This window comes from Salarias fasciatus, chromosome 16 (assembly GCF_902148845.1).
Source record: "Salarias fasciatus chromosome 16, fSalaFa1.1, whole genome shotgun sequence".
Taxonomy (NCBI): domain Eukaryota; kingdom Metazoa; phylum Chordata; class Actinopteri; order Blenniiformes; family Blenniidae; genus Salarias; species Salarias fasciatus.
The window spans coordinates 24,221,980-24,248,400 of record NC_043760.1 but is presented as its reverse complement, the minus strand read 5'-3'; the positions used below and the strand labels follow the sequence as shown (position 1 = coordinate 24,248,400).

The following is a 26,421-nucleotide window of genomic DNA, read 5'->3' as shown; positions in this document are numbered from 1 at the left end:
TATCAAAACTGTTTCAACAGTTACAGTCTGCACATAAAGGTTTACCATATATTTCAAAATGAAAGTATCTTACAAGCAAAAGAAGATTTTTGGCTTTTTGATGAATGTGAATCAGAATCAACATTCGCAACAACATCTTATGTGGGAAACATGAGGAAGCCCAGAATTCAACCACAAGTTGGTGAGATAAAACATGTGGGAGAGTTGGAGGGATGGACTCAGAGTGGTTGCTTCTCTGTGATTCTATTAAAATCTGGTTTATTCGGTTGTCATTTTGGTGCATTGCTGCCACCTGTTGTTGACTGGAATACTTCAGTTGTGTTGATATGACAGATGTGCTCGAGTGTGAACTAAATAGAGAGAATCTGCAACTGTGCAGCTCTATGATGGCACTATTGTTGAAACACTCTTCGTTTTAGCATTTTAAATGCAGTGTTGCTTTCAGATTTTTTTAACTTTCCTCTCTTTTTTTTTGGGGGAGGGGGGGGACGTTTCAGCAAATATGTCCACTAGCTGAATTTATCGACTGTTTTTCAACGTGAATGTCTTATAACCTGCTTAGAAATCAATATGCTGTATGGATCTGGGAAACCGAGCATGTCCTGGATTTCTAACGTTTTACTGTATTAATCTATTGAATTTTCATGAACAGAAAAAAAAAAGACTTGGAGTGTGAAATGGAAAATCCCATCCCTTTCTCAGCTGTTGCAGTAAGACGTTTTTCAAACATATCATTCAAGTATACTGTAGCTTTCATGCACGCCTTCATTAAACTCCCTTCCATATCCATTAAACGCATCTATTTGAATCACAATGAGCTTTAGTGTTCCTGTCAGCGGCGGCTTCTCCCTCAGCTCCACTCCTCATCCCTTTGCTTGAGTTTCCATTTTTATCCATACTTTTAAATTCCTCTCCCATCTCTGTTTAATGGCCCCTGTTTAGTTTGTGCTCCAGTGAAGTCATGTTGCTGCTGGTGCTGCTTTGGAGATGAGCAGTCAGGGGGAGGGGGGGTAGCAATAAGCTGTTAAGCTGCAATACGCATCCATTATTGATCCACGATTAACCAGAGTTCAGCACGGTTTTTTGACGTCAACACACAAAAATGAAGCTGTGGAAATCTTGGCGAAAGAGAGACGACGTGGCTTTGTCGCAAATCTGTCTCAAAACAACAAGTTAGCTTTGGAGAGAATAACACTGGCTGGGAAGCAGCTTTTTACAGTCTCCACTTTTAGCGCTGCTTTTGATAAAGAGCAGGAAATGACTGTAAGGGGTGGTATTGATGATAAGAGAGTCCAGAAGTAAGAGTATCCTGTCATCATACCCTCCTCCCCGTTCCACAGCCATCTGTATCACTCAGGGAAAGCCTCCTCCAGACAGCTCTGCATACTCACTGATCTTGATGTATTTTGACACTGATGGCGCACACAGCTGACCTTCGGGCTGTCGAGTGCACTCAAACAACACTTGCTGTATGTGTTTATGTCCCCGGTTTAATGAGGATGTAGCTGCAGCCAGCGGACTCCAGACGCAGGAGTCAGGACGGCGCTGCAGCGACCAGAGCTGTGATCGCCGCTTCTGGTCTGGCTCATATTGGGGAACATTTCCACTGTTAGGACGAATCCACCCGAGGCATATATATCTGGCAAGCCAGTGGTTTCTTCAGCCCAACACCAAGCCGTTTCTTTTACAGCGTGTCGGCCGCACCACGTCTACGGGCTTCAACGCTGAAGGTCTGAGGCAGGCGCTCCGGGTTCTGCACGTCTTCAGTGTCCTCCTGCCCCATCACAACTAAAATGGATGACTGTTTCTTCGCGAAGCGCTGCAGAGAGCCTGTTAATGATCCTCGATCCACCTGTAACAGTCATGTGTGTTGAAGCAGGAACGCGTTGGAATGGTGCTGTAATGTGGCTCTGGAATGAAGTATCGACCCACTCACTTATCATCATTGATGTTAAGTCCTGGTCCTGGAGAGCGACTGTCATGTATGTTTTAGGTGTGTTACTGCTACAGCACCCTTAAATCGGAAAATAATTAAATAGATCTTGATAAATCTCCTAAAAGACTTCATATATTTTTCTACATATACTGGATTAGGTTCTGTGTTGAAAGGGCCGAGGCGGCGCCGAGCGCAGCTTTACAGTCAGGGCAAAAAAAAAAAAAGAGAAATCACACGGCACTCTCCACTTCACCTGCCGCCCCAGACGGCTCTCGAGGGGGGCAATCGCACCATTAAATATTCACATGACACCACTCACGGAACATCTTCTTAGGAAAGGTTTACCTCGGCCAACACCTGTCCCATCTTTGTTTTTCATCAAAATGCGCTGTGACATGTCTGAAGTTCAACAGAGTCCGTTTCCTTTGGAGGTCGATGCTCGAATGAAGGGCAAAACAGACACATTTCTGTTTCTTCGGTATTTCCAGGTGAAAATGTGGAGTAACCGGGTAACAAATGTGTAGAATATCCACTAAAAGGTGCAACAGGTTTGATGCATGAAAGCTGAAACCTCATTATTTTATAACAGTGACATGTTGGGGATTTAGTTGGGTCACTTTTACTCACTTTCTCCGCGTCCATAGATTGCCACGACGTCTTGATTCCCAATTATTGCGGCCTGTCTTGGCAGGTAGGGGGAAACCGCGGAGGGGAAACGGTTCAAGCTCGGTTTTGTAAAATTCATTGCTCCGGTGCAAGGGTTCAGTTTCCAAGGGCAATATATAGAAACCGGCTGAAATACCCTCATTAGTGAGACTTTCAGTTTGCCAATTAGTATTCAACCTTGAAGTTCCATACACAGACAAAAGTCGCCATCTGTCAGCGCGGCGCGGGGCGGCCTTGTGTGACGGCTACGCGCTCATCGCTCTCTTACTGTGTTTGTTTTTGGCTGCAGGAACTTCTACTACATCACCATGCTGCGCGACCCGGTCTCCCGCTACCTGAGCGAGTGGAAGCACGTCCAGCGCGGCGCCACGTGGAAGACCGCCCTCCACATGTGCGACGGCCGCTCGCCCACCCAGGACGAGCTGCCCACCTGCTACAGCGGCGACGACTGGTCCGGAGTCACCCTGACGGAGTTCATGAACTGCCCGTCCAACCTGGCCAACAACCGGCAGGTGCGCATGCTGGCCGACCTGAGCCTGGTGGGCTGCTACAACCTGTCCTCCATGAACGAGAGCCAGCGGAACCACATCCTCCTGAGCAGCGCCATGAGCAACCTGAAGAACATGGCCTTCTACGGCCTGACGGAGTTCCAGCGCAAGACGCAGTACCTGTTCGAGCGGACGTTCAGCCTGCGCTTCATCGCCGCCTTCACGCAGATCAACAGCACGCGGGCGGCCAACGTGGACCTGAGCGAGCCCGTGCGCCGACGCATCGAGGAGCTCAACTTCCTGGACGTGCAGCTGTACGAGTACGCCAAGGACCTCTTCCTGCAGCGTTTCCAGTTCACCCGGCAGAGGGAGCACCAGGAGGTGCGCTTGAAGCGGCGCGAGGAGCGGCGCTGGCTGCGGGAGCAGAGGGAGCAGGGCCGGCCCTGGCTGCCCAGACACAGAGGGGGCGGGAACAGGGGCGACAAGGCCGGGGGCGGGCCGGAGAAGGAAGCTGAGAATGACTTCCCGACCACCACTGAGGACTACACCAGCCAAGTGGCCCGCTGGTGAGAGGAAGAGAGAGACGGAGCGCTCGACGGATATCCCTCACAGACTATTTGAACGTTTGGTTTGACTCTCTTTTGTCTCTCTCCGTGTCTCCCTATTGATCTGTCTCCTGCATCTATCTGTTTTGTCAGCTTCGGTGTGATCTGAGCGCGTCGCTGTTTCTTTATGAAAATGCCAAGTCTGCGAGTCTCCCAGCAGCAGCTCTGTCTTGGAGTGCCCTTCGGTGTCTTAAATCTTTAAATGCTGTTCATATATCTCATGTCATTTTAATTGTTGCCTTGGTTATTTATAATTTATTGAATATGACTGTAAATCCAAGCGAAAGGACGAGACTTAAACAATGGAGGCTGCGATAGATCGCGTTGAATTTTACGACGTTCATTCAGTGGACGTCGTTAAAGTTATTGTCTGTGTTGCAACTGATAGAAAACACATTTCATCTGAGAGGCTGAGCAGAAAATAATGATGGTTGCATGTCACACGTCCACGATATACTTCAAATTGGGGAAAGTGAATTTCAAATAAGTTCCATTGCAGAGTCAAAATGAATGAACACAATGTAAGTGTATTTCATCTTAATTCAAAGCCAGTGAAGCTATTCGTTAATGTCACATTGTATGCATGCGGTATCTATCTTCAAACCAAGCTAATTAAACTTGTTTCTGGTGCAGATCTTTTGTTTACGGTGCAATAAATACTGTTGTCTTAACTGCAATACCTTTTGCTGACTTAAAAAAGAAACTATTCCAAAGACAACACAAGGACCATCAGACGGTTAAACACAGTCCTTCCCTGTACTTCTGGGAGAACGTTTTACTTTTTTGGCGAAAAAGACCCTATTTTGTGGATAATTGCTTTTTGAAATAGTGGGTAGTAGGAAATAAAAAATAGAAATAAAAAAAAAAAGTTGGTAAATAGTACAGGTGATGAATTGTGTCAGTGCGGCTGGCGATGTGTCCGGACTGCGAATGAGATGATCAGCATTCAGTCCTCACGCCCCGCTCCGTCACACTGGCTGCTTTTACATATTTGTCGAGCTGACGGCTACTGCACTGTGGGCAGCGAGCGCGCTCCGACACCCGCCGCACAGCGCCAGGATACAAAGACAAGCCTCAAAGCAGATAGTTGAGAAATAAAACGTTTCTGTCATTTCCTCTCCCCGATAGTTTCTCCATTCCCTCACATCCAGCTTGTTTTTTTTTTTATCTGCTTAAATAGGCTTCAGCTGCTGCGAGGCTTTTTGTGCCTCTTATCTCATATTCACTCACAACCCTTGCTTATCAAATTAAATGTTCACTAGATGTCAACACTGCTGCTATCTGACGGCGTTCTCTCGTGCTTCTCCTCCGACTGAAGCTGCTTCTGAAATACCTCATGTCACACAGTTTTGTTCGTCCCGTTGAGAGTGACTCATGCAGCTGGTGCAGCCGTCGCTGCTGGAAGACGCATGGAGGCACCTGTCTGCATGGACGCTCTCGTGTATGCAAAGACAGAAACACAGGCGCGAGCGGAGGAAAGATTGAGCAGATTAATATCATTCAGTTAAGCCTTTCAATTGCAAGCTTTTGGATATTGGATTGTTCTTTACATAATTTAGAAATCATCCCCATTGTAGAGCGGCAGTGGAATAATATGTGATAATTTGTCGAAGTCGAACGAATGATGAGGGGGTGGTTAAACTACTTCACTGATTTTACCCAGAAAATATTACAGCTGACTGTAAAAGAAAAAAAAAAAGAAGAAGATCTGGAATGTATAATAAAATGTGCAGTCAGATGGTTTTGCTATTTGGGGGAGCGATGAGTGGCCTCAACTGGATATTTTATTTAGTCATGAACTCATCCTCTTTCCCTTCTGTCTGAATTTCACCTGTTTTCATGAGTAAATGGATCATTTTCACACAAAAAGTTGAGGACTATTCATTTGCAGGTGTTAATGCTCTTTGTTTCAGTTCGGCAGAGAGAGTAGCTTTTCAAGAAACTAAATCAAATGCTAATTTCAGTACTCAAAGAAAATGTTGAAAATGATGCTATAATGAAATAGTATTCCATCTGTCACAAGAGATATGTCTTACAACACAACGGTGCAGTGGTTCGAGCTGGGGTTGTGGCCCTTTCTGAATGGAGTTTGCATGTTTTCTCTGTGCATGTTCCTTGGTTTTCTCCAAATTCCTCCCACATAATTGGTGACTCCTGGCCCCGGGTGAGCACGTGAGTGGTGTGGTTGTCTGTCCCTCTGTCTGGCCTGTGATGGACTGGAACCCTGTCCAGGATGGAGCCCGCCTCGCCCCACAGCCAGCTGAGACCAGCTCCAGCTGGCATGTCCTACATATGAGAGCAGGAACGGCAACATGTATAAATCATAAAAGTAGCTGTAATCTGTTTAGCTCACAGGGTTTTATGGTTCTTCTCTGGTCCCATTGTGTATTTAATGTTATTAGTTATACTGATGCTTTTATGAAAAGTTAAAATGTCTGCTGTGAAAAAAAAAAAATCCACTGCAGAACTATTATCTTTAAGAATTCAAGCAGAGATTGCATTACCTGCTAATTCTATTACAACTGGAGGGAAGTAAGATTTCCTTTTATTATTCTTGAAAGGGCATTTATTTTAGTGATGCTTTACAGTACAGCCTGTGATTCACACAGCAATTTGATTGTGTATTGTGAGCACAGGTACAGCAGAACAATATCCAGGAAATAAGCCCGTGGGCTAAAAGAGGAATGGGGGTTTTATAATTTATTATAATAAAACTAAATCCTGCATCACAATGTGACTGCAGGAATACAGCGATGTCGGGCATTAGCAGTGAGGCTTCACATCAGGGACGGAAATGCCGTTTAGCTGCTGATCACACACTCTTAGAACTGTTCATGGCCTCTGTATGATCAGTAGATTATGGAAGATAACGGATAAGGACTCATCACCTCGTGAACAAGAGTCGATTTCGTTTTTTTGCTGCATTTTGTTCTCTCTGCACCATGGTTTATTACGTCAGCCTCCTTTATATTTTGCTTTTGCTGGGCACAGAATGTATATATAAATACACATTAAAGTGTTCACCAAATATTGTCCAAAGGGAAATTTTGCAGCTACTCAGTCTACGGTGTAAATAAAAAGGCAAATAAAAAACAAAACAGTCAACTTTTACTCTAAATTATACTGCCACTCCCAGATATGTGTGACGTGTGTGTCAGGAGGACTTTCCCAAACTTGTACTGCCACTCCATGAAAGTGCATTTTCTAAAACAAGCTGATCTATCTGTTTATTTGAATGATTTCACTCGTTGCTACAGAATGGCTTTGCCTGACGGGAATCGGTTAAAACAGAAGAGTGTCAGAATTTCTGTGTACATATTAAAAGTCTTGTGATGAAATGAACAGTCTTTGAAAAAAATAAAATAAAAAAAAGCCATTTGGCGTGTTATATTTAATCTGCCATTTTTCTTGTCAGACTTGGGGGGAAAAAAAAGAGTGCTCATCAGAAATAAATGCGCTGAATGTTCATGAAGTTATTTTGTGTGTTGTTTTTATGTTCTGAATCTTGCATTCATTGAGTTTTCTTGGCTGTGACTGTTACACGTTAAGCTTTAAAGTAATTCCACTTCCAAATATGCAAATACTTTGAACAATAAAGCCATTTTATCTGCATTTGCATCACCACAATATATATTATTTTATATTTGCTTTTATTTCCACATTTGCTCACCACAGTGTAATGTCTATATGCTTTCATATTTTTCTGAGTAATTTGCTTTGATCATAAACATTTTATACAGGTAAATTCAATGAAATTTATACATGAAACACGTCAAAAAGTATCTGATACTTTTTAAAAGCAGTTTTTTATTTTAATTTTACATGATTACAGTTGAAGCAATTAAACAGTACTTTTCATGTCTGCAGGACAACCTCTCACCCAGGTTCTTATCTTCTGAAGAGATGTTTTTGTTGCTAGATTTAAATTCATTTCTCTCATAAACATGAGATTTAAGTGCACACACTGATTTAGGTATCTACCATTAAGTACTAATTTCATAAGTTCTAAGAAACTTCTCAGAATTACATAATGACAGGGTGCAAATGTATCAGGATGTGTTTTCTCTCTTTGGTTAGGAGCAAACAAGATGAGCTTCATTCAGTGTTTCTGATACAGTTTATTCTTCAACCAGAAATCCACCGTACTGTAAGTGATAATTATCTCTGTGAATACAAGCACAACACACTGAGCTTTTTTAGATGTTGCTCAAAAAGCATATTTACCAGTCCTCACTGGAAACCAGAGAGCCCTGGTGCTGATATTGAGCTAACTTAAGTTCCTGCAGTAAAATAAATACTCCAAAATATTTTACAGCTCAACTAACATACACTACCTTCTGCTTGCCCCGAGGCCGTACAGTACGGATGGAGAACTCAGTGTTTCAGTGAGCAAGTCATTTCCTCCCAGATGGTAACACTGATCTTCATTGCCTAACTGTAGGAAGTACGGAATTCGAATAAAATACTAAATTATCCTTATTATGCATTGTGGTTCTTAGAGACCTCTTTACTGAGTTCTTATTGTAACAGCAAAATCTGGTGAACAAAATCAAACCCTGAGTGGAAAAGGGAGTGAGAACATATCTCTGCACAGGGCTTGCAATCTCTGTTACACATTTCAGTTCATCTTCCACACTGCTTGGTCCAACTGAGGTTTATCAGGTTTTGAAATTAATCCCACCTGAGTCAAACTGGGTACATCCTGAACAGGTTAGCAGTCAGACACAGGGCGAATACAGAGAAACAAACACACACACACACACAGTGTGGTGGTGGGGTGTGGTCCAGCTGGAGTGGTTGCAGAGCGGGATGTGGGGAGGGACAATTGTAATTACCTGTGCATGATAATTGATTGCCCCTCCTGCTCCCTCTCCCAGGGCCGGTAGAGGCTTAAAGGCAGCCACTCCAGGAATGGACCGCAGTGACATTCAGCAGCGGACGACTAATGTCAGAGGAGCTGCAGGACTTGGTAGCTGGAGGTCACCCGAAAGAAGGCCTCAAGCTGCGCTTAGTGTTCTGGATTTTGGTGTCACCTGGAGGGTAAGCCTGAAAAGGCTCCCCAGGTGGCGGGGTTTGTGTTTGAATAAAGAGACATGAAGTCGCCGTGGGCTGCCGTCCTTCCTGCTCCAGAACCCCGCAGATGATCAGGGAACCGTCTTACACACTCACACGAAAATTTTGAAGTAGAATCTGATTTTACTCCATTCAAACACTATGGCTTTTATTTTTGAAACTGAAGGTCTTGTACGCAGCTTTTATTGATTAAACATGGTCACTGTTAAATTCAGCAACTTTTTGCTTCTCATAACAATGACTGTGACTTTGGACTCCTCCAATCCTCTCAGTCCAACTCTCTCAACTCTGAATCGACCTCATGGAGATTAAAACTGTTAACTGATTTTAGGAACGTACAGAGGACAAAGTCCATGTGTTTGTTTTTAACTTTAGGAAAATAAGAACAGGACAATAAATATCACAACACTAAATGAACTACTCAATTGAAGAACAGATATCTGAGAAATATCAGTAGGATCAACAAATTTTAACAACTCGCCTTTTCTAACTATCTTTTCACAACCACTACAGCCATGCAACCAGCACATTTTATTCTAAATGAATGGGAAAAAAAATCTTTTTCTCCTCATTATTTTTTATTCATGTTAAGGTTTCCTGAAGTGACAGGGCAATGAATTAAATTCAACAGAGAACCACAATAATTTTATTTTACCACCAGGCATTGATTAACTTTAATATGGGCGGTGAATTTTGAATAAAGAGCTGCGAAATTAGATGAAATCAAGTTTACATGTGAAATTAAATTAAGTTTACCTTTTTTTTTTTTACATTGATATAATCCCATTAGATCAGCCTGGCATCAACTATTTTGTATGGCAAACATGTTGAATCAGTGAAGTTGAGACATAAATATTAGAATATTTGTCAGGTCTAGTTTTATTTTGTTAATCACTTATTTGCCAACACTGTTAAACCCCCAATGACAAAAGGATATAGTTCACTTACTGTAACGGTGTTTTTCTCTCACGTTGAGCTTGGGAGCTTCTGAGATTTAAGAAAATAAACTTAGTAAAAGACTGACATCTAGCGTTCGAAGTATGTATCTGCAGTTCACCCAGAAAGTATTGAAATACTGTGGAATTTTTTGGTTGGAATGAAGCTATCATCATGTCCCTGGATGTCATTTTCCTGCAAAATTAAAACATTTAAGTTCATTTAAAAATTGACTTGGTTTTTTTTTTTTTTTTTTTTTTTTTTTTAAATTAAAGACTTTTCGAAATGCAACTGAGATTAGAGTGAGTGGGAGGTGAAGGGATGCAAACATTTATCCTGTGGATTCAATTCATTCTGTGATTTATCTATATTTTATTCTTTAGAGGTTAAAAAGAAAAATAAATTCTTTTTCTAAGTGATTGAATTAGACTAATGTTATTTGAATGACGGCACAGAATTTACCAAGAACGGTGAGGTTTATTTTCATTTTCAACTAAAGGTCACTTTTCCTATTACTGTCATGACAATAAAAACAGATTAGAGTTATTTGCATGAAATGAAAACCCCTTCCTGAATTAAAGCACTGTATTCCACTAAAACTTTGCAGGCAACAATTTTCAAGGTTCCCCAAATATCAGCACAAATAATAATAACACAAGTTATTGTGTTGATAAACGAAGGTTTAAAGTAGATGATTGATCATCCACTGCTGACACATACATAATATATGGAAATATGATGCTGGCAACCTCATATATGAGAAGTGATGTTAAGTAACACTGAACAGCGTATAAATGACCAAAAAATGTGAGCAACAAACAGTGTTAAGGTCAACTGAGTAAACACGGGGGCTGCAGCATCCCCTTTGTTTTTATATCTGATTCACTTTGACAGTGACATTTCCCTCAAAGAGAGCAATAAGGTGACCTTTCCTTGTGTGCACTCGACGTCACATCTCCAGTTTGAGCTCTGTCAGTGTGACAGATCAGATAAAGCACATCTGTTGCCTCAAGAAGACTGGCGAAGCAGAAAGGGGGAATCAATCAATCAGTTTTATATGTGTGTTTCATTTCCTGGGAACAGATGGAAATAATATCTTCCAGCTTGTAAGAAAATGCTTGTGCCCAGTTGTGATCATGTTGAAAATAAAGATTAGAAGCCCTTTCAGAATGTATTATGCAAACAAATATAACTAATATGACTGCATGTTGTATTCCTGCCACAATGCACATGATTTACATGCATGCCACTTGGAGCTCAATTATCACAAGTGTGAAGCCATAGTCAAATCAAATATTCTACATCTTCAGGAAACAATACACTTTTGACAAACACAGTCATTTCATTATGCAAAAATGTACATGAATAAGAAACATTTCAAAGCAAAAAAAAAAAAATTCCACATGCAAGTGGTAGTGAAATATAGTGTACATTTATTTTCACGGCAGATGTAGGTTGTTAAACCTCATCACAAATTATTGGCCTGTCTCTGTCTTCCTCCATTTCCTCCCTGTCAGGCCTTATCTGGGTTAGCATCCATCTTATTTGACCTTGAGCAGACCTATGAGGCTATATGCGACTGTGAGTGCATTTTCATCCTGTTTCAATTGATAGGCGTCTTAATTTCAATTGCAGTATTCTCATGATTAACCCAGAGAGGAGCTACAAGTATCATTTCTTACATAAAGAGATTGCCACACATCCCTGTAGGTCACTCTTATACTTCTATTGCTAATTATTTTCAAATTTCTCTTGGCAGCTTATCTGTTAAATCCTTGTTGGATTATTTAGTTCACAAGATGTTTATATTTGTGCGTGAACGCTTGTTTTCGTAAAAGTAATCCACAAAACTCACATGGTTTTATTGCTGTTCCCTTGGTAACAAGCAAACCCTTGCCCTTTTAGCCTACTGGCATTCGTGTGGGTCGTACCACTTTGCGGTCATAGGGGGGATGCTTGGAAAGAGAACTTTCACAGTGATCATGCTATGCCGAAACAATGCGACACAAACCGTCGAAAGGCATGGAATAATTTTATATAACACACATTATCTCATTGTGGGTTTCAAAAATGTGATTCTGTCGAGAATATTTCCTTAGGGTTTCTCCGCGCAGTATGTGATCCCCCTCCATCACGTCAAACTGGCGATCGTACAGTAAGCTGTCAAAAGCTTGTTGCTTAAATCTGTGCAGAGCTACAAAGTAAGGAAGAAATGAGGTCGGAATCGCCGTAGAAATAACAAGCTTTAATTCTACGATCGGGACGCGACTCAGACGTTCGCCTGAGGCGACATTTCGGGAAGACTTGACATCTTCTTTTCCCGTGAGTTCGGTTGCCGTGTCGTGTGTCCTAGCTTGGTGCGTGATAGTCGTCTCCTGTGGGAAGCGGTTCATCGTGATGATGAGGTAAGCTGCTGCTCTCGCTAGCAGTGTAGCTAGCCCGGGCTAATAAACGTCAGTTTTCATGTTTGGTAGACTGTTAGCCCGTGACAGTGCTGTCTTTAGCTCTCTGGCTAAGTATCCTGGATTAGCATGACGGAAAAGCCCCCTGTAAGGTTGAAAATCGGACACTAAATCATGCTATCCTCGGAAGTATCTAACTGTGCCGATAGGATCGGCTGATGAAACAGTGTCATGTCATATAATCATTATAAAAACACGACATGTCACGTCAACTTTGAGCTCATTTGTTAACACGCACAGTCGTTTTCAGGTTTGTTTATTACACCTGTACAATATGTACAATGCGTGTCTTGTCATGTGTCGTGAATACTAAAGTGTGTCACCTAAATAGTGAAGCTAAAGCAGTATTGGTTCATATCCACAGCACTGACCTCCCCTAAAGGTAGGAGGAGGACATCATCATTTTATTGATTATATGACAGAATTACACTTCAGAATAGATTAATAACAAACAAGATCAAACAATCACTTATACAAAAAGAAGGAAGTGCCCTGATTTTGAATCATACTGTATTACACAATATTTATTTTGAAGGGTGGATTTTTAATAATACTTAAATGTTTAATCTCATGTTTGTTTCACTGCAGACATTGGAGAACAGATACAGAATTACATTAGAAGGTTTTATGTGGAAAAGCTGATTTAAAATAGTTGGAGTGAATATGTAGAGCTTGTGCTGATGGCTCATAATAATGTTTGACATTCCTGGGAACAAACTGTAAAGCACATTTATGACATGTGCTTCCACTGTCATTGGTGAGATTATCTGAGCGACAAACCTTTTCTACAGGCTGGGTGTAAAATTTCATCAGTCTCATAATTGCAGTGGTAAATTCAGGAGGCACGGATCAAGTGTTGACTTCCACCCTCTCAAACTAATCTAATTTTATTCTGTGATAAAGGGTCAGCAGGAAGCTTTCACAGTGTTCATCAACCTCTGGGCTCCGATTGGCCCATTCCTGACTGGGAGGGTCTTCCCAGGGTTGAGCACCCAGACAGGAAGGGGGTGGCTGGAAATGTTTTAGTCAGAGGTGGACAGATAGGAAGGCTGTTTTTACACTTGTGAAGAGAAAATGCTAAGTTAGAGAATCCATGGGACAGAAAGAGAGGTAAGAGCCATCTTTTGTTATTGCCATCACCTTAACAGGCAGGACATTCAGAAGTTATATTCCTGGCCTAGATCTCAGGCCACAGACAGAGGTTCTTTAGTGCCGCATGAAGGGAGAGAGGTAAGTTTTCTTGCTCCGTTTCCTGACTTGCGCCTGAAGGAATGTGCTGCACAGTGCTGTGAGATACCAGAGGTTGAAAGACGATAACAAGGAGGGGGAAAAAGCAGCAGTTTGTTTCAAAATGAGTGCCTTTTGGGTGTTGTACTCGTGGAACGTTGGTGCTCTCTGTCTATGGAGAAACTTTCCGGCTCTGCACAGATTTATTCAGCACACAAGCACCACCTTTTCTGTCGGCTCAGCAACTTCCTGTGTAGCCGCAGATCTATTATACAGGTCTCACTGTCCCGAACGCATTGTGTTTGTTCTTTATGTTCCCCGGTTGGTCTGCATGTCTGTCTGCAGCTTGATGGTATCAACTGTCCTAGAAACTAATCTAGAGTAGCAGAGTGTTTGAAAATAGATTAACGTGGATATGGAAATGCTGATAATAATTAGATAGTTAATACAGCAACGGCTATGAGAAAGTTAGAAAAACAAACTTTGTTATCGTAATCCAGCTCTCGGTCCATGGACTGGGTCAAGGACACATGATTGTGTTTATGCTGCAGTCATACAGCTGGAAAGTGGAAGTTAACAGTTGGGTTGGTTTCAATTCCCAGTTTCCAGCATTCACAGGACAGTGCTGCTTTATTGCTGCAGTCAGAGTCACATTTACTACACATTTTCTGCTATTGTCATGTCTGATTATTGTTATAACTGCTGCTGTAAAGCTTCATGGTGAAAAACAGCACGTCTGTTTCACCCAAGTGGAATGAAGAATGGGTATAATCTATCCCTGTGAGCATGAGCAAAATGAAATGAAACCAACTACGGTATATCGTGCGCAGAGTGAGCACCATGGGTAGCTCCAGTTCTGAACACGTTAAAATTAATTTTTCCCTGTGGGAAGTGAGACTGAATGCACCATTATTTTACGACCATCATCAAAATCTGTCAGTTTAATATTTCGCGTTTAAATTCTCAGTTCAGCACCATTTACAACTCTGCTCGGTCGTTTAGATGAGATATAAACATTCTGTACAGATTGGTCAAACTGAGTGGAAGTGCAATTTATAGGTAAATGACGTGATTCTGATTCATTTCATCTGTGAGTTAGTTTCTCACTGTATTGTCCGTACTTTGTAGATCCATCAAATAATGTTTGGTGCTGTATAAGCATCAGTGTTATTCAGTGACATCTGCCACTTCAGTCTAATTCAGATTTTATTGAAGAGGGAGGCTAATGGCTCTGGATGTTCAATGAATCTCTTCAGTTAGGAAAAAAAAAAAAGTAAAAATGAGTCGCTGCCCAAATACAGTGACATATCCTTGTTCCTGGATTGCTTTTCTGCAGGTGCTCCAGATTTAGTAATACTGTAAAATTGCCAAAAACAGCAAATTATTCATTTTGAGATTTAGCGACTAGGAGTTGACGAATGGCATTATGAAATACGTCTCTCTTTACAATAAGCTACAATGTTTGATATTCCGTGAAATGATGCTCTCCGCATTGTAACTGTTTTCATGTTTGTAATAATATACAATAGCAGACAGTAGTGGTTTGCTGTAGCTTCATCATGACAGCTGTCTCCTGGGAATCTCTCATTGAGGAAGATAATTAACAGATTGCAGGTCATGTTTGTTATTAGTTTGCCTAATCTCTAATGTGAACAACTAAACATTAATCGATTGACTTGTGTTTATTTTGCACATCTAATTAACAAATAATAAAGCAATTATCAAGTATACAGTTTTAGTTACATTATTTGTTTTGTTTTGTTTTTTTCCTTCCTTTCAGATTACCCACAGAAAGTGCCTTTGAGAAGATGTCCCCGACCTGAAGTTGGACTGTGGTTGGCCGACGCTCTGTTTTAGGGTCACACTCGAACAGCTCCGAGCACACGTCTCTACATAGCCGCGTCACCCAAGGGAAGGCTAGGTTTGAGCCATATGGAAAGAGGATGATCAAGATCGACAACACTCACCAGATCATTTATGACTAACGTGACAAGTCACTGTCCTTTTTGAAATCCGTTTTAAAAACAGCAACTTCAAGTCTTTAGCTGACCAGACTTTTCTGCAGCAGCTAAATGAGGAGTCGCCCACCTGTTGTAAAAGGAGAAAGAACCATATCTACGAGTTTAAATCAACCTACTGGTTTTAGTTTTTAGGTTTATCGGCGATAGGATTGACTTTTCGTATCTATTGTATGATCAAACCCTTTGGATATGGCGCTGAATATGTCCTCAGTAAGAGACACAAAATGGCTAACGCTGGAAGTCTGCCGACAGTTCCAGAGAGGGAACTGTTCACGTAGTGATGAGGAATGCAAATTTGCTCATCCACCGAAGAGCTGCCAAGTGGAGAATGGGAGAGTCATTGCCTGCTTTGACTCACTGAAGGTAAGAGACATTGTTGCTTTACAAAACATGAGAAAGTAACTGTCATAAAAACCTGTATTTCTTTTGAGCGTTGCAAAGAAAACATTCAGTTGAATGAAGATTAGATGGCAAAATCTATTCGATCAGTTTCAGATCTGAGTTTTCTTACTACATCAGTCCACCTCATTGTCCAGTATGCTTCATTTCGAGACATCACATGCATTACTACAGTCGCTCCAAAAATAGAGGTGCACCCCTTCCAAGCGTTGCTCTCACTCTCTCACTTATCTAATGGACACGATGAAAATATCTGGCGGTGAGTTGGCTCCCAGCCAGTCCCTCCCTCTTGCTCAGTTGCCCTGTGTAAAGCCCGGGTCGCTTTAATCCACTCTCACGCATTCACTATCGCACCATAATACAGCTCTGCCCCCCAGATTATTCTCCTGTTGAGTCGCCTTCTTATCTGCTCGATGTAGTTTTATATCCAGCCGGTGTGAGCCCCGCTGATCAAGAGGCTGACCGGATTACCACCGAGTAGCCACTTCATTTCTTCATGTAAAATCCACAGTTACTGTTCATCTTGATTTCTATCAGTTGGATCTGACTCAAAAGCCATGTTGCAAGTTGAATCATGTGTAGCATCTTATGACTGAGGGACGTGTTTGGGCACATGACCACCAAGTAAAAAATACATTCACATTTGTACTTAAGTACATTTAACAATCAATACTTTTTTTGAATTTTACTTAAGTGAATGAGTTTAATCTGTATTTTTCCCAAAGTGAAAATCTTAAGGTTGTGAATACTTTTGGCACTCAGTGTAAGGTGAACAAGCTCCACCTACGTACACCAGACAAGACAGACAGACATAACACAGTGAAGACCTGCAGCTACTTATATTTATTACCAAGAAAAAGTAAGAGACAAGAAACAGACACAACACTGTAAACTGTGAACTGGCTTAGGGGGAGAAGCACTGCCTCTGCTGTTTGGACCTGAACCGCTCTTTAACAACGACTGAGAGGTAGAGTATTCATCACCAGAAATGTGTGGACCTCTATAGATAGAAAAGTTTTTATTTTATTTACTTGAAGTTTATTTGAAACTACCGACTGCTGATCACTCGTTACTTTCATTACAGATCAGTGAAGATGTTGTTTAACCAGGGAATCGGGTGCTTGTGAATATTGAACATGAGGAAACGGTATCATATTTGACTGGAAAATATAAAATATATCGAACTATTACACTTTTTCAAACTAAAACCTGAAGCGAGCTATTTACAGCTTGAATCAGTCAATAATTTCAACATCATTTCACAAGATTATTTTGATCTTTCATAGTCACTTGAAGTTCAATACAAAGATTAGTTAAAGTAGAACTCGGTCAAATTGTTCACTTTTAACATTCTTCATGAGGAATTAGTCATTCTAACTGTCAAGACTTTTCTTGTTTGTTTTTTTAATTTATTAACCTTGTATTAAACCTTGTGTGTAATGTAAGAATGACTCGTCTGTTGTTTCAGTCATGTGAGGATATCACAGCTCTTTTATATGAATTAACATTTGTTAGAAAGAATTGGGGAACAATATCTGTTAGTCATGTCTGCTTAAATCTTATCCTGCTTTAAATCATCACTTTAACTCTCATCTGGAGGCTGAACCTAATAAGACTTTTACTAAAATTCTAGCTGTCTACATATTGGTTTTTTTTTTTGTTTGTTTGTTTGTTTTTCCCCAAAACTGTTGATTTTCTCACTGATGGTTTGGCCATGTGATCTGTTACATTTAGCCTTGTGATCAAAACAATAAGAGTCCCCATTGACCCCTTTCTTCTAATAGAGCTAACATTGTTACACTGAATAATGTGCACACACTTCACTTTGTTTTGTAACTAGTATCTTGTGACTTGATGTGTCTTCAGTCGTGAGCTGCCGTCTGTGTTTTCTGTTAGGTTATAACTCTTATGTTCTGGACAAGTGCGTGTACTTTACACAACTTCATTAATGTGTTACTTTTAGCCTGGGAAGTGAATTTCAACACGATTGCTACGGAAATGTTTTACCATAGTTGTACGAGTCTTCAAAGGAGGAAACAACGATCAAGAATTTCGCAAATTGTCAGTGAGAACACAAATCAGACATGAATGGCAGTCACATAATTTAAAAAAATTGTGTTTTCACACATGTTGTGTTTGTCCTGTTAAAATGAACCCTGGTAAAGCGGGTCTAGGTCTCAGTGTGTTTGCAAACAAACACTGATTTGGTCAAAGATTGGATGCTAGAATTCCTTCCACTGTATACACAATAGACCATAATCCAGCATGTATTGTGTTGCATGTAGGGCAGTGCAAAGCATTGATGTTGAAGTTATATCTCTGAATATACTTCATAACAGACGTCCAGCATGTACTTTGCTCACATCTGTTGATCTATAGAAAATCATGCACATTGCATCTTGGCAGTACATTTTATGCTATTAAGAAAAACAAACACTACATGTGGTTGTTGTGCTCGTGAATAATTATCAAATGTCCTCTGTGCCCACGCCAAATGGCATTTCTTTGGTGTTGGCTCTTGTTGTTTGGTGAAATGGCGCTTTAAAGTGTATTTATTTACCAAGCAGGGGCCTCGGTGGTGTTTGGGACGAGCCATGCGCAGTGGCAGCGGCCTGGCCTCTATTCCACTTGGTGGTCACCACCAGCCTGCTCACACACTGCTGTGGGATTGTGTCCCAATTTTTTAGCTAGCCATTGACAGAAGATCACTCTGGCACCAATAGCTCGTCCAAATTTATGTTTAGCTTTAACCTGCTGTTCGGCCTGGAACATCGTGAAAATTGCGCCGCTACTGATGTAGGTCGGCATGAAAAGCCCGGGTGAAAGGAAGGTTTTGATGTGATGTTAGTTCAGTATAAAGAGCGGCTGCACATTTTCATGACGGGAAAAACACTGTAATTTATAGAAATGAAAGGATTGTTCCATTCAGTTTACATCTCCTCATGGTTTTTTACTGTTTCCTGAAATGCAGGGAAGATGTTCCAGAGAAAACTGCAAATACCTTCATCCGCCGTCCCACTTAAAAACCCAGCTGGAGATAAACGGACGCAACAATCTGATCCAGCAGAAGACGGCCGCCGCCGTCCTCGCTCAGCAGATGCAGCTCATGATCCCCGGACATGGCCTGCAGCCTGTGGTGAGCGACGCATGACGATGCACGAGGAACTGTGTCCCGTGCTTTGTTTTTTTCTCTTCTAACCTGTGTCTTTCTCCCCTCGTAGCAAACATTTCCCGTCACACAGGGCCTTGGCACAAACGCCGGTCTGGGTTACGGTTCCTACATGTCCCCACTGAGCCACGGAATGAGCCTCATTCCCTCGGACATCCTCTCCAGCACCCCGGTTCTCGTCCCCGGCAGTTCACCCGTTACAGTCCAGTGCTCCTCCTCCTCGTCCTCCTCCTCCTCTTCCTCCTCCTCTCCCTCGCAGAAGCTGCAGCGTACAGACAAACTAGAGGTATTCATGCACCGCAAAGTGTGATTTGACATAAAAATGTATTAATTCATCTACGTTCTGATCTCGGAGCTGAACTCCTCACACTCACAGTATCTTTATAATTGCTCGTCTCAGGTGTGTCGAGAGTTTCAGAGGGGAAACTGTGCGAGAGGGGAGACAGATTGCCGCTTCGCTCACCCCAGTGACAGCCCCATGATTGACACCATGGATAACACTGTCACTGTTTGCATGGATTACATGAAGAGCCGCTGTTCCAGAGAGAAGTGCAAGTATTTTCACCCGCCTGCACACTTGCAGGCCAAAATCAAATCCAGTCAGCAAGTCAATCAGACGGCCGTGGCGGCTCAGGCCACAGCTGCAGCCATGGTAAGACCCAATCCGAGGAGCACGTTCTGCTAAATTCTACTTTGAGTTAATGTGGTGGTGTCATTGTGTTTGTCATGACGTCACTGAAGGTGGAGCATTGTGTATTTTGATCATTTCTTATGGCACAGTTGGAATATAGATCTAATATAATGAAGCAGAAAAGCTGAAATTCAATATAAATTTACCCTATTATTCTGTTAATGGTTAATCGTAGCCTCACTGTCAGCCCCATTCAGACCAAGTCAAAACAGCTCAGCTTCATTGTAAAACCCTGCAGCTGTCAAATTGTGGCTTATTTCTGAATTTATCACATGATTCGGCTAAAGTTAGAGACCTATTTTCCTTAAGTTGAGTGATAACAGGGTTTAAAGTTTTGTACAAATGCACCGTTCATTAAAGCAGAGTATCATAAAATATCTAATATAGACATGACGTGTAGTCGTTACCTGAAAAAGGCTCTCAATAAAACAGCTTAGTTTTATTTTATACAGTATGATTCATTGAAATGCACAGCTTTTGTGACAACTGACAGAATGGAAAAAGTTCTCTGAACCGCTTCATAAATTCAGCTGTTTGTACGACAGCTTCTGGTTTCAAAGTAAATTGAACTTGTAAGAGAAACAATCGGTTCTGGTGATCATTGCTTCCGGTTAAAAAATAAAATATCTCTTCAGTTACTTAATTTGTCATGAATTTCATGCTTAGTGTTCGTCAGTCATTCAGTCAATCTCTAGTCATACAGCGCCTTGTCCAGAACACAGTCAGGCTGTACTTCAAACTCAAAAAGCAGCAGTATATTTTACTGTGCCATACAAGCTGAGGAGACGTCTGTGCTTCCATCAAAACCTCCCGTAATAAATGAAGCTCCACATTCTGTGCTTTATGACGTGGGATGCATGGTTATTCCAGCTCTTGATTTGTGATATTGCTTTTGGCTAGCGCTCATAAAACCCAGCCATCTCTCATTGAACAATAAAAATTCTGAGTGCTTGCTGTGCATTACTGTAATGTCCCTTCCTAAAGCTATAAAATCAATGAAAGTACTCCACATTATACTGTGTGCATAGTTGCACTGAGTGCATTAGAGTCATGTCAAGAAGTGTTATTGGAGAAATTATGATGCAGCGTTAGTGTTTACATAATTATACTTTAAATGTGTTGTGAAATCTTTTCATTAACTGTACATGTTGACCTACTAATGGAAGAATCTTAGTTAGTTTGTCCTGTAATCAGTTATTTTGGGTATTGGTGCATGTATATTGTGTTTTATGTGGTATACTACATTCAGATTTTTTTGTTTTGTTTTCCCCTTCTCACCTATCCACAATGCTGTCCCCCATGATGCACCTCTGCTTGCTGTTACCTGTATGTTAATACGCTTGAATCCCATTGGCCCACTGCCATCATGTGCTCGCTGCCTGCTATTAAAAGACTCAGTCGACTGCCAAAGCAATGAAGCGACCCCTCGAGGCAACTGTAGACCTGGTATTTTCACCTTTTGCTTTGCATGTAGCTAATAATTGTACTGTAGTAACTTTTAATTTTTGTCATTGTGGTTTACAGCTTCTCCAAGTCTCACATAGTCCTCGTGTACACAGTCAGTCATCATCAGTATCTTAAGTGCTTGATTTGACGAATAGTTAATATTTTCAGTTAACTCATAGTCATGTTGTTGTTTTCCTCTCATTTCTGCAGTGTTTGATTATAATTTTTTTCCATAGTGTGACATCAAACACCTTTGCTGTGTAGTCATGTCTGCCATTTTTTTCAAATAAATACTAACACATAGCCTACTTTATTTTATGAGTGTGCAAACTGAAGCTAAATGAAGAGACCTTCTTGGAAGTTTAATATCTTTTCTTCTTACTTTTTTTTTTCTTTAGGCCTTCCCTCACAGCATCCTGCAACCTGTACCAAAGAGACAAGCTCTTGAGAAGAGCAGCTGGGCCAGCTCTCTCCTCAGCCCCAGTTTATTGCACTACCACCAGACTCTGGCCAACACACAACTGCAGCAGCCAACTGCAGCGTTTTACCCCACAGGTGAGCCGCAAAACACGGTCTGGAGTCAGAGCTGAAGCCACATTTAGTATCTACAGCATTTTGGCTTGATATTAAAATATGCCATTGTCATCATAGTTGGTCAATTTTTGTCAAATACAGAGAAATTTATTTTCTTCCTGACTTTAAAAAGCCACTTATTAAAGAAAAAGAATGAAGCATTCCATAAAAACCGTGTGAAAATTTCAAAATACTCCCTGCAAAGAGTTAATGTTGCTCAACAGAAGGATCTTACAGCGGTGTCAGTCATGGAGAAGTCTAATGAATCAAGCTGACGCTCTTAATCCTGTCCTTAAAGGGACTGACTGACGATATTGACATTGGCTGCATTTCATTATGTTTCTCTACATGCAAAGTCCTGCCCTGTCATTAGGACAGAAGTAGCTGTTCGGAACAATCAATTCTGCGAGCGAACCGTGACAGAGAGAAGCAGAGGTTACAACAGTCAGTCAGTCTGAGTAATTCATGCTGATGTGTCGCCAGTTCCACAGCTTTTAAATGAAGGGGTGAGAATTTCAAGGTATAACTTTTACATGACTTGGGAAAATGTTTTTTAATTCATCAAAGAAATCATAAAAAAATATAATTTAGGACATAAACCTTAAACCATATCTCAGTTTAACTTTCATGTAATTCAACAGAAGGCAGTCCTGTGACGATGCTTCCTTGCCTTTGTATGGTGTGTTTTCTAAAGCTCTATGTAAATGGTCCACACCCATGTGAAGAACACTGACACGTCAAGATAACCCCTGTCCTTCCATTTCCTAATCACACAGGTTCGGTCTTGTGCATGACTCCTGCTAACAGCATCGGTAGGTCCCCTTGTCATTTATTTTTAAACTTCTAACGTCTTATATCCACTAGCAGTCCGTTACTGTGTTGAATACGATGCTCCGGTATAGGATGACAGGAGTATGAATCAGGTACAGGTACAAAAAAACAACATCCTGAACTGATCACAGTGGGCCACTTTGCTTTTGTCTGTAAAAGATTTTTGGCTTTATGGCATATTCGTTTGCTTGTCTAATTACTAAGCCTTGCGCACGTATAATTGCTTGTAACAATAGTCGAAATAATCCAATTCGCAGTACTGAAATTTGGAGTGAATTCTGTCAGTAGATTACCACACACCATTAGGAAGGATTAGGAAATTTGATCAGCATCCCCAAGAATTATCTCATTGCTTTTAATACTACTAAATGTTTCCCATTCTTAAAACTCTATTGATGTCGTATAAATAAGCACTTTGATCACGTCCAATGACATTACTCTACATGTCTTCTCTTGTGGGATGTCAAATCAAGACAGATTTCCTAATTTTATCTCTTATCAGCGCTCCTTTTATGTTCTCCCCTGCTGTCTCGCTTTGCTGTGTGATCACATGCCATCTGCTGGTCTAACCCAATGATGGCTTGCTGCTAATGTCATTTTGTATTTGCTTGGCAAAAACAGAGAGAAAAAAAAAAAAAACAACATTGCTATGGTTACCATAATGCTCCACCTCCCTTTTCATTGCTTTCATGGTTCCCTTCCTGAAAAAGTCCCCATGATGTACAGTGCTACGCCTGCTACTGTCTCTGCAGCAACTACTCCCGCCACAAGTGTCCCCTACGCAGCAACAGCACCAACCAATCAGGTTTGCTCCTTTTTAAAGCTTTCTGTCATAAATCCTTGAGCTCTGAATAAGTGCTTCATCTTTGAATCAGGGGAACTGCTTCGTCAGCTTAGAGGTGCCCTGCTTGCATTGCCGTCATTCAGCTTCACGTACCTGTAGAGCTTCTTTTTCAGTAGAGCTACTAGGCTGCGTCTCATTCCTTTCCCTTTTAGGACAGGCAGCGGGAGAGTTTTCCATAATCTGCCAATACTGATATTGCATGTTTTACGCTTTGTTCAGTGTCAGTATTTTTTTTTTTCTTACCTCAGGATCCCACCGTACAGATCATACAAATCTGTCAATATTATCTGTGTGTCACACTTTATCTCAAAATATTTAATGTTTTGATGAGCAGAGTCATGAAATATTCGATCGTCACCCCATTCTATCACATGGTTATCTGTTTCCTGTCTTCGGTCAAAGCTTCACTACATGTGGATTTATTAGAGCAGGGTTTAAATCTTCCTTTATGTTCATTTTACAGTCTGTCACACACTAGTTAAATATTAGCAGGCAAACTGCTGTCAACACACTCAGTGGGGAAACTATAGAATATCTGTTGTCATGGTAACGGCGATAAACACATAGGCTGTGTCCTAATTCAGGGGCCGCATCCTTTAAAGGTTGTGTTTAAAGGCTGATCATGGCAGTCTCCTTCAAAAGCAGCCCACAAACGTGCCCTCCGTTTCCAAGACAACCAAGGCTCTTACAGTTGTATCATCTGCAGCCCCTCCGATCGCGACAGTCTCGGCGCTAAAAGTAAAGCACAGTTTGTTTCACTCGCACAACGTTCTGCCTACCCCACAAACAGCAACAGTGTCTCATCCGGCTCTGATTGTCCCCTGTGTTGAGAGGCTGCCGTCCCTCGAATGCCCCGTCAACCACCTCCTTTTGTTCACTTTACCTCTCCGGCCATCCAGCCTTCAGCAGGCCGCGTCCTCCAAAGGATGCAGTCCCTGAACGGAACACAGCTGTACTTGATGTTGTAATACGATTACTGCTTGACATGTCCCTGAAAGCTCAGGGACATGTCAACCTGCGCCCCCTTGCTTGGCCTTTCTCACTGTTTGAACCACATCACCTGGCATCGTCTTATTGTTACGTGTTCGTCTTTTTATTTTTGAGAATTGTTGCCTTCTAACTGTACCTTTATGCACATTTTCTCTGTTCACATTGAGAAGATGCAGTTTCTACATTTATTCATTTCTCAAAAACTTCGAGTTTTTATTTTGGAGGGTTAAGTTTGACACACATCAATAATTAAAGGGTTTTTTTTCAGGATCATTTTAACCTTTTTTTTTTTTTTACAGTCGATCTTGATTTATGAAAAAAACTGTATCGTTAAAAACATGTGGACGTTTGTGTGGAACTTGTCAGTGACTGTGTTTTGCCTTTGAAACAGATCATCCTCAAGTAACCGCCAGAGACAGGAGTCAGTGCCATGTTGCAGCTGTTAAAGGTCTCCATCAACCGCTCTGTAAATACACTGTTAACGCCGCACGCAACATACAACAGGCTGCATGCTGATAACATCTCTGGGCTTCAGAAAAAAAAAAAATGTACACATCAAATTGACTTTTCATGATAGATTATATTCAGTAACAAAAACTTGTAGGATTGTACAATGTTAGGTAGGCGTCACAGATGTATGCGCACACCTTTCCACTCCTGCTAAACATGCGTCCTCATTAACGTGGATGTGAGGCCGGTGAGAGATTTTCTCATTTACTGGACGGAGTAAATGTTCTGATGCGTCACCAGGACAGCCATGAAAATGAGACCGTAGATCAGGATCGTAGACACATTAGTGACACCTCCGTGATCTGGACGTCAATAGAATTGTAACTATTTTATAAATGTAAATATTTTAGGTGGAAAGGATTAGTCTAATCTGAAATCCCGTTCAGTGTGTAGACCGTAAAGTCAATGTCAGGTATACAGGGGTCCTGTATTGGAGATTGTTACAATTTTATTTTCATTTAATTGAACTTTTTCTTCTTTTTTTTTTTTTAATGTTATTTAAACTAAAAAAATTTTGTTTGTCACATTAATGATTGTTTATCTAGTGCCAGATGTAATTATTTTAAACTGGTGAAAAAGCACTTATTCTAACTTTAAGCTTGATGTTTCAAAGATGTAATTTGACAGCAGGTTGATGAACTCCCTTTAAATTGCTCCTTAAAAGTCATGCATCTCTGTGCTTTGTTGCCAGAGAACTGGATCAGTGCTCCACCTCCTGGTGTGCCTTTGCATTGTAAGAACAGGCTGTCGGCCGAGAGAAAATAACCTGTAATCCGTTTAATTTATTACCTTGAGCCTAAATTGCCCTGTTATGGATCTATAAGTACTTTTCACTTGTTTAACATTGATAGAGAAAACCAGACGCTGCAAATAATGTTTATAACAAGAGTCTCCACAGCCATGGACGTGAACTCAGTAAGCGTGTAGAATTACTGCTACTCATATTCAAACCCAGGTTTTTGTGATCCTCGTCAGGGTTACTCGTGGAGTCTTGTGTGAACAGTTAGTCTTAATGTTACAGTCACCTGTCAGTACTGTATTATTTGAATGTTACAAGTGCCTAAAGAGCTGTGCATGCAACGACATCTACGCATATTTAGAAGGCTTTACGTGGAAAATCACTCAAGTGAACCTGCTATACTTAACGTCACACACGCTAGAAAATAAATGTTTTGCAATGCCATGTCAGTGCATTAAGTATTTTAATTACATCTGTTCAGATTTAGCCCTAAGAATAATTATCTCTGATGCTGAAAACGTGTACGTGTATATCCCCACTTCATTTTCTTGTCACGTTTAAGATGGTAACTTAAAATACAACAAGGTGAGATATTTTTGGTAGTAGAAGGAAGTAAACATTTTGGTGAACTGTATCGTCGTGTATGGATGATGCCACATTATGCAATGACCTGTTTTTGAACATACAGCAGACAGAGTGGACCTTGTGTGTTTGTTAAGACATTATCTCTTATGTATGTGATTTCTTTCTGTCATTTTTCTTTTTTTATATATATATTTCATTTTAAGTTTTAGTTCCTGATTTTACGAGTAGTG

At 41.1% G+C, this 26,421-nt stretch overlaps 2 protein-coding genes and 1 long non-coding RNA gene across 8 annotated transcripts in view; 2 read left to right on the top strand and 1 right to left on the bottom strand.

Moving 5' to 3' along the window:
- The window catches only part of hs6st3b (heparan sulfate 6-O-sulfotransferase 3b), a 65,269-nt gene extending 61,237 nt beyond the window's left edge, over positions 1-4,032 (top strand). The window contains exon 2 of the mRNA XM_030112835.1: positions 2,892-4,032. Within this exon, the coding sequence (XP_029968695.1) occupies positions 2,892-3,660 (769 nt within the window). The 3' untranslated portion in view covers positions 3,661-4,032. The remainder of the gene's footprint in view (positions 1-2,891) is intronic.
- A 7,816-nt stretch (positions 4,033-11,848) lies between these two features.
- LOC115402674 (muscleblind-like protein 2a) lies at positions 11,849-25,979 on the top strand. Of its 6 annotated transcripts, none has more exons than XM_030111197.1 (10): positions 11,849-12,109; positions 15,174-15,777; positions 18,785-18,949; positions 19,035-19,268; positions 19,383-19,634; positions 21,066-21,119; positions 21,518-21,674; positions 22,469-22,504; positions 23,276-23,328; positions 24,749-25,979. In XM_030111197.1, the coding sequence occupies exons 2-10, from the start codon at positions 15,604-15,606 to the stop codon at positions 24,761-24,763; spliced, it is 1,140 nt and encodes a 379-aa protein (XP_029967057.1). In that variant the 5' UTR covers positions 11,849-12,109; positions 15,174-15,603; the 3' UTR covers positions 24,764-25,979. The 6 variants fall into 6 exon arrangements, with proteins under 6 accessions (XP_029967057.1, XP_029967055.1, XP_029967058.1 ...); XM_030111195.1 differs by having other exon boundaries at positions 23,234-23,328; XM_030111198.1 differs by lacking the exon at positions 21,066-21,119 and having other exon boundaries at positions 23,234-23,328.
- Positions 16,169-26,421, bottom strand: part of LOC115402676 (uncharacterized) — a 23,924-nt gene continuing 13,671 nt past the window's right edge. The window contains exons 2-4 of the long non-coding RNA XR_003933156.1: positions 21,969-21,983; positions 16,772-16,773; positions 16,169-16,179 (exon numbers count right to left, since the gene is read on the bottom strand). This is a non-coding gene — a long non-coding RNA (uncharacterized LOC115402676). The remainder of the gene's footprint in view (positions 16,180-16,771; positions 16,774-21,968; positions 21,984-26,421) is intronic.

Coding starts and splice junctions, on each gene's coding strand:
- LOC115402674 (XM_030111193.1), top strand. CDS start 15,604: ATGGCGCTGAATATGTCCTCAGTAAGAGACACAAAATGGCTAACGCTG. Junction 19,269..19,382: donor AGCGTACAGACAAACTAGAG/GTATTCATGCAC, acceptor TGCTCGTCTCAG/GTGTGTCGAGAGTTTCAGAG. Junction 21,675..22,468: donor TGCAGCGTTTTACCCCACAG/GTGAGCCGCAAA, acceptor CTAATCACACAG/GTTCGGTCTTGTGCATGACT.